The 12,099-nt window shown below is 35.6% G+C and overlaps 1 protein-coding gene across 15 annotated transcripts in view; it reads right to left on the bottom strand.

Annotated features, from left to right (window-relative positions):
• The window catches only part of EPC1 (enhancer of polycomb homolog 1), a 105,046-nt gene that overhangs the window by 39,299 nt on the left and 53,648 nt on the right, over nucleotides 1-12,099 (bottom strand). For 5 of the 15 annotated variants that reach the window (XM_042991346.1, XM_042991344.1, XM_042991342.1 and 2 more), the window contains exon 2: nucleotides 5,809-5,957. The exons of 8 other annotated variants lie outside the window; for them this stretch is intronic. In XM_042991346.1, the coding sequence (XP_042847280.1) occupies nucleotides 5,809-5,913 (105 nt within the window). In that variant the 5' untranslated portion in view covers nucleotides 5,914-5,957. Of the gene's footprint in view, nucleotides 1-5,808; nucleotides 5,958-9,041; nucleotides 9,143-12,099 lie in introns of all 15 variants that reach the window. 2 more of the 15 variants (XM_042991343.1, XM_042991348.1) reach the window with 2 other exon arrangements.

Consider the following 12,099-nt stretch of genomic DNA (forward strand, 5'->3'; position numbering starts at 1 on the left):
TAAAACTGCTTACAAGGTCCCAAATGATTTGTATTCCCCCTTTTCTGGCATCATTCACTATTTTCCTCTTCATTCACTTTGCTTTTCCATACTAGATTATTTGTTTTTCAAACTTAAATAGCTTGCCCCCTCACCTTCTTCAAGTCTTTGTTCAAAAGTCATCTTTGCACAAAGATCATTCTTTGCCAGCCTCCCACTATACACCCACCAGAATATCTAAACTTGAGGATGACAATACCAAATGATGGTGAGGATGTGGAATAACTAGAACTCGCATACACGGTGTCACTGAGAAAAAGGTATGGAAGATCTTACCAAACATACCCATTCCACATGCCCAGTAATCTCACTCGTAGGTTAAATTTACACAAGCCCACAACAAGACGTGAACAAGACTATTCATATGGTTTTATTCATAGTAGTTCCAAAGTGGACACAACCCAGATATCCATCGATAGGACAGATGAACAAACCACGGTATAGTAATGTAGTGGAATAATACTCAGCAACAAAAAGGAACTACTTATACATGCAACAATATGAGTAAATCCCCAAAACACCGAGGTAAGTAAAAATAGCTTTATAAAACAGAGTCCACATTCTTTGAGTCCATTTATGTGAAATTTTAAAACAGCCAAAATTAATCTTTGGTGAAAAAAAATCAAAACAGTACTTGTTTCTGGGGAGTGGGGGTAAGGATTAATTGGGAAGGGGAATGAAGACACTTTCAGGGATGATGGTAACAATGCTCCATATCTTGATGAGGGTTGGGTTATGAAAGTATATGAGTTGTCAAAATTCAGCTAGCATATACTATTTGTGAATTTCTTTGTATGTGAATTTTACCTCAAAAGAAAACAACAATAAATACTGAACTGTATTAATGACATGTATGTTGAAATATTTAGGAAATCATGCACTGATGTCTGCAATTTCCTTTGAAATGCATCAAAAAATGGATGGGGAGATGGATGGATAGGACATAAAGTAGAGTAAAATGTTAACAGTAGAAACTAGCTAGTGGGAATACAGGTCGTCACTGTAAATTCTTGAAACTTCACTGTATATGTTTGAAATTTTTCATAATAAAATGTTGCAAAAAAATATGAAATCTCTCTCATCTCTTAACTCTAGAACACTTTATCCCACCCCCTTGTTTTCCTCTATAGTACTTAGCTCCTTGCAGACTACTGAATTTACTTATTGTTTTATTTGTCTTCTCTCCTTCTCCTTAAAATATAAGATCCATGAAGGTAGGAATTTGTTTTTTGCTTAGCTCTGCCATAGGTCTAGAACTGTGCCTAACACAAATACCGAAGAAATATTTATTGAATAGATGAGCCAGTGAATTGCGCCAATTATTTAAGGTCCACAAACTGTTCTGGTTTGGAATAGACTTCATAAAAAAACTAAGATTAAATTTCATAAAAGCAAAGAAACAAATTAAGGCTTAAACACATTTGGCTTTTGTATTGAAAATACTCATGTGAATAGTTAAAATAGTTGAAGATATGGATTATTTGGGATGAAAAAGAACAATTCAATTCTTACTATTTTCTACAAGGAATAAATGGTAAAAGAACATAAAACTATTACCCTCTACCCCTTCTCCCACTTAGAGATCAATACTCTGAATTTACTTTATTTCTAGAGTATAAAACAGTAAAATAAGACCTTTGCTAAGGTACATGTAAAATAGCCCAGTGTTGTTTCTTCTCTGCGGTGTAAAATAGTGTCAACTTAGTCCATTTCTTACAAAATATTCAGGACATAAAGTATTATGTAACATGGTCAAAGGTAGCCCCAGACAAAATTAAGCTCAATTTTGTTGCTTGCCTTCTCATTCCTTTTTGCACCCCTTACATCCCTTTAGACTTGGCTTGTGCTGTATTTACTAAGAGCCTGCATGCCCAATGTGCTGACTGGCATGTGAAGGGGAAGGGACTGAAATTAGTTTCTTTCTACTCTCACAGAAGTGACAATCTAAATTTTTTTTTAATGTTTATTTATTATAGAGAGACAGACACAGAGCATGAGCAGGGGCGGGGGGGGGGGGAGGAGGTAGAGAGAGGGGGAGACACAGAATCTGAAGTAGGCTCCAGGCTCTGAGCTGTCAGCACAGAGCTGACGCGGGGCTCGAACTCACAAACCGTGAGATCATGACCTGAGCCAAAGTTGGTCGCCCAACCAACTGAGCCACCCAGGCATCCCACAGAAGTGACAATCTAATTGGAATGCTTCCCTAAAAATTAAATGTAAAAAGGCTCAAAAATCTCTTGTTTCTGGTTATAATCTTTATGCTGATGACTTCTAAGCCTCTGACATATCCTGGAGAGCTAGCTAGTCATCTCTCATTATTTAATACCTTTTAACTCACACAGTCAAATAAAATACAAACGGTGTTTCTCATTTTGGGAGGTTACTACCCTAAATCAACAGTATTGAATAATCAAATTTAAACTTGTCTAAAATTAAACGTGTTTATATAATCTAATACAAACAAAAGCTATGCCAAGATTTAGTCCTTAGCCCTTGTACATATTCACTCTTGCAATTTCATCCATGATCATGGCGTTAACTGCCATTTGTATGCTGATGACATGATTTGAAACCTTAATTTCTAGCCCAGATTTCTGCTAAACTCTAGGCACATGTATAAAGACCTCTTAGTATACGTTCCACAGACATACCTCACAGAACACGAACATGAACATCCCCACCTGCTGACTCTCCAAATCTGTTCTTGCTCTCGTAATACCTAATGCAGTGAATTGCACCATCATATATCTAGTCACGTAAGTCAGGAGACTTGATTTTTCCATCTCTCTCTTGCTTCCTACTTCCCCATTTCCAAATAAGGCCATCAGATCCTATAGATTTCTCATTCATTTTATGTCTAGAAATTATTCAGCTTTTTTTTTTTTAATCCTATTGTTACAGTTCAGGCAGCAACTAGCCTTCTTACTTCTAGTATCACTATCCTCTAATTCCCTTCTAACGCTACTGCCAGGGGCCTTTCTAAAAGTTAGATCCCATCACTCTGACATTTAACCCTTGGTTGTCTACTGCCTTCATGATGAAATTCAAACTTCTTGGCATGATCTAGCTCTAGCTAATTCTTCCAGTCTAACACTTTATTACTTTTTACCGATTTTCACACTCCAACCACAGGGAACACCTAAAAGAACTTGTTAGTGATACCTATATGTGATATTCCCTGTCTTTAAGTCCATCTAAACCTCTCTCCACTCCTTATAATTCTACTAGGATATCTACCCCTTTCAGAAAGTCTCTTACAACTATTACATGACACTTTCATAGTGGTAGAATAGAAAATAGATACAGGTGATTTTTAAAATGTCTATTTCATAAAAATTCAATTAAAATCCTCATGAAATTGAAAACTAAGCAAGTAAGAATTCAGAAAAAAACTTCCTGATAGGGGTTTCACCCTTAAACTACCTGCCTCACACATACCAGAAGGGACAGAGCACAATAGGTAGGGAAGAATACCAAGAATTAGAACAAGCTCAATAATAAGATATTTTTAAAAAGTCATTCATCTTGGATAAAATATTAATCTTTTTTTTAAAGTAGGCTCACGCCCAGCGTGATGCCCAATGTGGGGCTTGAACTCACGACCTTTGAGACTAAGACCTGAGCTAACAGCTGGACACTCAACTGACTGAGCCACCTAGGTGCCCCAGATAAAATATTAATCTACTTGGAAGAAACAACTTCATGAAGTCCTTTATAACTCTGGGTATAAAGCCTTAGAATTTATTACTGTGTCTATTAATTCATCTTTCCAGAACTAAAATAGTAATAGCCAACATGTACTGAACATTTATTACATGCCAGGCCTTCGTACATCTTATTTCATTTAAAGCTCATAACAATGTATGTTATATACACACACAGAAAAAGATGTGGCAACTATCATCACGTATTTCACGTATTTCACGTATCAGTAAACTTGCCTAAGTTCATTCAATTAGCTGGATTCAAACCCAGCTGTGACTCTAGTATGAACTCTTAACAACTTCATTATATTAATTCCCCAAAAGATGTAGATTCCCCTCAGATTGCTTATTAGATGCAGTTGCTTATTAGATTGCTTATTAGATGCAAGATGTAACTATACAGTGGAGAGACTGGTCCACACCTTGACTAGGTGATCAAAACTAACATTATCAATGAGAGGCAGATAGGTATATGTGCCTCCAGATGTGATACCATGAGAATATGACATCCTTTATGTAATATTCTACCTGGGAGTGCAAAACCTGAATCTAATTGAGAAAACATCAAACTCAAAATGGGATCCTCTGTTAACAATAAAAAAAATTAAAGAGACTGTAATCTTCAAAGACTATCTGTACCATAAAAGATTAAATACCCACTGAAATATTTAGGAATAAAGGACCATGATGTAGACAATTTAGTCTCACATGGTTTGGAAAAATATATTATGTATGTGCATGTGTTATACAAACACATACAATACATGATAGCATATGAAAAAGCAAACAATAAAGCACATTGGGCAAAATGTTAACAATTGGTATGTATGGGTGTACTACTCTTTCTTACAACTTTTTTGTAAACTTGAAATTATTTCCCAATAGCTTAAAAAAAAAAAAAAAAAAGAGTAAAAAGAAAGAGAAAAACAAGACTCCTTGAAATCCAGAGGAAGAGGTACAAGTACTTCTCCCAGAATTACTGCCAAGTAACTGCACTATCTCTGATCACATGTCAGTGAAAGTTTTCTGGCTCTTTAAATTAATTTCCTTACCTAAACTAGATATTATCAGAATACTGTCTTCTGAATAGTTCTAGAGACAGCATTAAGTGTTATGTGAAGAGTTGTGTGATTCATTTTGAGAAATGCATGGAAAGGGATAAATAATGTTGAACAGTTTCTGTACAGAAGAATCTTCACAGGTTTTACATATACTAAAATGCACTATGATTTTCCAAATGAGTAATACAGAAGTCAATATATCCTAATTATTACTGACCATTTAGTGTAATTCATCTAAATGTTTGGTGGGACCAAACCTTTAATTTTCAGTATTAAAAAGTATGGTAAGCATTATCATATTAAAAAGTATGGTAAGCATTAAAGTTATATGTTAAACTGTGGCATATAAAAACCATTCTCTTCTACAATAAGAAAGTCTATCAATTTCGGGAAACATAACCTTATGACTTCACTGTTAACTCATACTGAGGTATTTTTCACTGTTCGTTTTTAAAAAGGGGGGGCTGTTTTTAGACTATGAAATCTCTGACAATAGAACTCCCTTTTATGGACAGTAGTACAGACCAGCAGTTGGCAAACTATAGCCTGGGGGGGGGGGGCGCAAATCTGGCTCACCATCTGTTTTTGTAAACAGTTTTAGTAGAACATAGCCATACTCATTCATTTACATATTGCCCATGCTGCTTGTGCCCTACAATAGCAGAGCTGAGTAGTTGTGACAGACTGTAAGAACTGCAAAGCCTAAAATATTTACTATCTGACTCTTATAAAATTTGGAGACTCTTAATATTGGTAGTTATTTACACTGTTTACTTTTGAAGATTTAGCAGTCTGGTTGTGGTAAGGTGGATCACTGACAGACACGAAAGCATGCCCTATTTACATGGTGAAAATGACAGTAAGAAGGGGGAAGTTAAGTTTATTAAGTAAAATTTTATCTCTATGTTTAGACCCTATATTAGATACTTAACCTTCATTCTTAAAATGTAGTACTATACCTATTTTACAGGGAAAGTGAAACTCAGTAAGATTAAGTCACTTGCCCGAAGTGGTGGAAGAAGGATTTGGATTAAGGTCTGACTCCAGAACCCCATGGTCTTTCTACTGTGCCTTAATTCCTCCTTCTGGTCTTCTTTTGCCTTCCCCATGTACGGTTGCGTTTTGGCTGGTACTCAGGGGAGGACTCAGAATACTAAGAGAGAAGCAGAAAGGACTTTAAACAGATGAAGAGATAACAACAGCATCATGGCTACAAGGATCAGTGGAAAGCTACAACCAGATAAGGAAATAACAGCAATTCCCCAACTTCTCTTACAGGATTCTCTTTGAGGTGTTTTACTAAATTAATGCTCAAACAGCTTAACTGCTGGTAGTACCCAGGCACCATGGATATGAAGGATGGAGCAGAGCAAGAGTAAGTCCTAGGAGAACCAAGACCAGGTACGTATGTTTCCTGTGTAACTACTCTTAATCATCTATCATCCCTACATACATACAGGTCCACAGTAAAGTATAAAGTATGTTTTCTTCTAATAAGCATTGTTTTACCTTGCTGAATAGACCATAGAAATACATTAAAATTTATACTTATTTTACACTAAAATTTTTACTATACTGGACACTTTATTATATCTCTGATACCACATTTACCAAATGTGGAAACAAAGTAATTTCTTTACAGAAATAAATAGTAATATGAGATTTCCTCCAAAAAGAGAATAAGCTTTGAATTAACAGCTAATTGGGAAGGAGTTCATTTTGGCTTTAAAGTATTTTATTTAGGTATTATTATATAATCTACCATAAAAGAAGTCAAGAGGATACTAAGTGATTTACCACCCTAGAGAGATAAGGATCTAAGAAGAATGAAACAGACTCGTTAGAAACTTGTTCTTCCATCAAAAATAACAGATTTATCTCTTGTATTTTTCTGCAAGTCGATGTAGCAATCAAGACTTAGCTGCTGTTATATTGTTCTTATTAATATTTTGTTTTACCTATCAAAAGTATAAACTTTCAGGGTTTGTATGAATGCTAAGTTTTGTGCATGTTTAAGGTAACTGTGGAAAACACTATAACATGGCTAGTATACAAAGAAAGTATAGGAAGTTCATACACTAAAACTAATCTCACAAATTTTCTTTTCTTAACTAATACCAAGTCCCTTGGTTTCACCAAAACCATTAAACTCCCAGTGTGATAATTTCTGAAAGCTGTGTCTTGTAGTAGCTAAAAAATAAAAGGTGCTCTGATAGTCTCAAAACTTTCTTTTTAAATTATATGTCTGTTTCCTTTACTTACTCAAACTCACTCCCCCTTTATTTAAACACAGTGGTGGATGAAAATAAGTATTTTTAATCCCAAATCATTCTAATTTAATGTTATTTTGTGTCATAAATTATCTTCTTATAAATTACAAAACATATTGTATGGAAATAAAATTTGATTTTAATATTAATTTTTTATTAGAATACCCTTTATCAAATAGGAAGACATTTACAAGGTATACTATTTAAAAGCACACACTTTGATGTCAGAAACCTGGATTGGAATTCCAATTGTGTCACTTAAACTGTGACTTAACTTCTTTAACCCTAAATTTTCTTTTTAGTAAAATGAGGTAACTGCCATTATAAAGATAAAATGAAGAAATGCAGGTAACCTTTTAGCATAGCACCTAGCACATACTTACTAGCTTCTAATAATATAAATAATGATACCAACTTAACCTTTTTTTCCTTATCATTAAAGGGCAGAAAATGCTACCTAATTTATAAAAATTGCATTGAGGATTAAGTGAAATTGTGTCTATAAAACTGGTGTATTATTGTAACAGCAAATTTCAACAAATGGCTAAGTTATTAATAGACATTGTTTTACTGTAGCTATATGTGAATCAATAAGTTGATAAGACTAAGTTCAAATTTACCTGTGTTTTCTTAAATGAGGTCCTTTCTAACTAATCCTATAAATAAGGACATTTTAAACCTCTTAATTTTTATTGGCAGTCTGTCATTGTTAAAAACAATCCTAACTTCCGAAGACTGTCAAATCTCACTCACTGTAAACTTCAAGAACTTTATATGACAAACTCAGGCACATTACTATAGTAACTCCACTCACTTTTTCAGCTTTTACAAAAGAACGAGAACTCTATACACTCTAAAGTACAAAAGAAAAAAAAAAACCAAAACCGGCACTGCAGTCATAAGGAAGCCCTGTTCTCTCAGCTTTCCTGATCAAGTTAAATTCATGGCAGTAATTCACTTCAAAGATTATTTTCACCACACATCTTATCCTACAATGGATATGAGATAACTCACTGGAACATTTTAAAACTAATTTATGCTACCTGAAATAAATTTGGTTTTCTCTTTCCTATGAAGAGAAAAATGCGTAACTTTTATTTGGGAAGGGCAAATGGTTGCAAAACTTGAACAACATGCCTACAGCAGTTTTAGATTTAATCTTCACATTTGAATTATTCTCTAGTTAGTAGTTATATTCATAAGAGAAGGGAAATTATATTCTTTCTTGCAAAGGTCTTTAGGCTTATATAAACATTGCATGAATTCTCTTATTTCATAGCAGAAAGAGATGAAATAACTAAATAAAGCTTCGAGATAATATTTAAAGCATTACAAAAGCATTAATTAAATCATGCTTTCAAGTTTTATCTTAGAAGCTGCATTAAATTTGGTCAGAATAAAACTGACTCTTCTATACCTAAACAAAAGTAATATACTTTCATGATCCCATTTTAAAGAAGCAAACTATGGCAGACACTGCCAATTTTTTTTAACCCCATAAAGGCAAATTTTCCAGTAATAAATGCCACCAAAGGGCTGATGTTAAACACCTGTACTTAATTAGAAATTTACGCTTATCTCAATCTGATGATGCCAACCAAAGTATACCTTCTAGTAAGAGATATTTATATTATAATCTCACCAAACCATGGTAAGAATGCAAAACTTATGATTTAAATGGACTAAAGGAGGATAGGTTAAAAACCTTAGGTTCAGAACATAGCTTACTGAAGGTATACCTTTTATGTCTTCACAAATGTCTTCAAATACCCTCCTTTCTTCATCCTCTTTTCCCAACACACAAAGAGAAATACGGAAAGTGTAATGGATAGCCCTTAGTTCTGTTCATCAAATTATTCCTGGCTGCCTCCCAGGCACACAGTAATATTGTGCTTTCTGGCTCTCCTGTGGCTGGTGGGACTAGGTGCCTAATTCTGGCCAATGAGTTGTGAATCAAAGTGACTTACTGTATCTAGGCCAGAGTATTTTGCTGCTGGTGAAACACTCGCAATCTCCTTCTGTCACCATACTTGAGATGTTGACTGCTGCCATCTGCCTAGTTCCCCACCTGATCCATGAAAAAATGTTACATAAAACAAGAAATAAACTTTTGAAGCTGCTTCTTATCACATCAGAACCTAGTTGATCCTGATATAAATTGGCTCCAGAAGTGGGATACTGTTGTAACGCAAAGACTAAAATATATTCCATTAGTTTGGGGGCCAAGCAGGAAGGACACTTCTCAGAGGATGGAAGGATGATAATCCATATTAGGCAGTACAAATTATTTGAAATAAAAGGCAGTTATAGTTTGAAAAGCAAATAATGTACTTAATAAAGCTGTAGTTTTAGGAGAAGAGGTTAAAAAAACAACACCAAAACGGTGTGATGGTTGCTCTGTGTTCAGTATTGTAAGTAACAAATTTAAAAAACGGATTAGTTTGTAAAACAAGAATGACAGGGACTTGTAGCATTTGAAGAATGTTTCTCCATCTGAGTCATAAGTAAAAATCAAGAAGGCTATTGACTAACAAAGGAAGAGCAGCAGACCTTGAGGGTAAGTTTCAGCTCAGAGTAAAACACTTGAATTGATTAGAGTCTCAAAAGCAGAGACCCAATGAAAACTGTGTTAATGCTTTCAGATGAACAAAACAGCTCTGAGGAAAAAGAAAGGACATTAAGGGTGTAGCTTTTCCAGCAAAAGTTAATAGGTTTATGCTACTAGCAATTAGGAGACTGGCATCTGATAAAGAACTATGAATACAGGCTACTAGCATACTGAGCTTAAATGAAAACACATTAGAAGCCTACTACAAAGTTGTGCTGCCAATTAACAAAAATCAAAAGCCCATATTAAAATCTGACTGATTTAGAAGTATACCTGCATTACCTCCCCTAATATTTTCTAATACCTACTTCAGATGAGGCTAGGGAAGATGATGGAGAATTAAAGAATGCCAAGAGCCACAACAAACAATGGACTGGAGAGACCTTCCAGAAGAGCAGATTTAGTACCCAAATAAGAATATTCCCCATATCCAGAGGAAAGGGACCCTTTTAAAAGTCAGCCTGGTGAGATTTTTGAGTTGCTTTAGATTAGGGAGTGCTATGTTTTCCTCTCATTATCCAAATGGGAGTGTTTATTGTGGTTATCATACCACAATATATATCTGATGTATACTGGGTGTATTTACAGTGGGGGAGGGGGGGAGGGGGGAGGGGGGAGGGGGGGTGGGGGGGTGGTAGCAGGCAGTGACGGAGATAGTATTTTCATTCACACGTTTCCAGATCAAGAAAAAAACACATCCAAACTGGATGCAGAGAATTATGTACATCACCTGGAAATCCTAAGACTTCAAGCTTGACGCAGTTTAGCTAGGACTTTTGGGCGGGTTCACTGGGAGAGGAAAAGAGTGTATTTTGCTTTAAAGACAGTGATTCAAATCTTTGGTTGATGAGAAGGGTAGATCTGTCATTGGTGTTGTTTGCCGGATATTTTTTCTTTGCCTTCTGGTCATATGGTAGGGCTGTACCTACTGGTCCTTTTATAGTTAGGTGGAACCATGTGGCTCCTTCTGGCCAATGAGCTGTGAGCCTATGTGACATGTAATTTCCAGCCAGAGCATTAAGATCCAAGATAAGAGATCTTCCAGAGCTCTTTCCTCTATCACAGCATCCAGCCAAATTGAGGATGAAGGCTGCTCTTTCAGCTGAATCCCAGAGTTGGAGTCACGTGGAACAGAACCTCCAAATCAACCTAATGGACAATGAAGCTAGAAATCAATCTTTGTCCCATCTGATGAAGGGAAACCATTAACACCACTGAACATCTGAGTCAGAGGCAAGCTTACCTATCAACTAGTTCCTTCTACAAATGACAAAAGTGAGGTCTAGTAGTTAAGTGACCTGTCTAATCACATGTAACCACATGGTAAAAAAATTTGATGGAAATACCACTATTGTCCTGTAACTCTAAATTATAATGGGATTTATGCTCTTAATCTTTAAACACAACTCGGGATACACTGAACTAGAGATATATGAATAAATTAACAGGCCAATAATGTACCCATTTATTCAACAAATAATGAAGAAATTTAAGCTCAAATGCCAAAGGTACTTGGACCCAAGAATCACATGGTAAAGACTAAGCAAATAATCAAATAAATGAGATGGAAGTTTGTAACAGTAATTGCTAAAAAGTTATGTTATGGGAGAATGTAACAGACCTATCCTAACGGATAGATACCGAAGGAGGTGACCTGGAGCTGAGATCTGAGATTACTAAACCAACCTGTAGAGAAATAATGTATCAGCACATGGCAATAAATGATCCTCCTGTGGATGGAGGGACCTCAAAGGATTTGGAGGAACTAAATGAAGGTAGGGGCCAGGTTACATAAGGCCTAATATATAAGCCACTTTAAGAGCAATGGGAGCTCTTCAGAGGTTTTCAGCAGGAAGCGACACAATGAGATTTCACAGTATTCAATGGACCACTGGTTTTGCTAATACTGGGGAAGGCAGTAATTGCAGTCTTGGGAAGACTTCTTAGGAAAATACTTAAGTCTAGGCAAGAGTATGATAGTACTTTGAATTAGGGAAGTGGCAATGGAGACAACATCTGAATTATTTAGGAATTGTTATTCAGGGTATTTTAAGTTCTTGCTACCCTACCTGAACTTTCCTCTTGATTCTCTAATTTCTCCACTGTAATTCATAATAAATCTGAATGCATTAAACTGAAAGGACAGCATAACACCAAGATGTTATGGGTAGCATAACATATTTATATCGAAAGGATGCCTTTCCAACAGCTCCCCCCCCACCCCCATACTTGTAGAAGATACACAGCTATTAGGAATGAGTGGTCATCTTATTTCATGCCACTTTATACAGTAAACATTAGATTATATGCCATTATTTCCCAACTGATAAGGCTTTCTAGATCCAAATCTTAGAAATTACAGATGGTTTTTATTCAAACTTAAGATTTATTCCAGGAAGGATTTAAGGTAGCTGGGC

This window comes from Panthera tigris, chromosome B4 (assembly GCF_018350195.1).
Source record: "Panthera tigris isolate Pti1 chromosome B4, P.tigris_Pti1_mat1.1, whole genome shotgun sequence".
In the NCBI taxonomy this organism is placed as follows: Eukaryota; Metazoa; Chordata; class Mammalia; order Carnivora; family Felidae; genus Panthera; species Panthera tigris.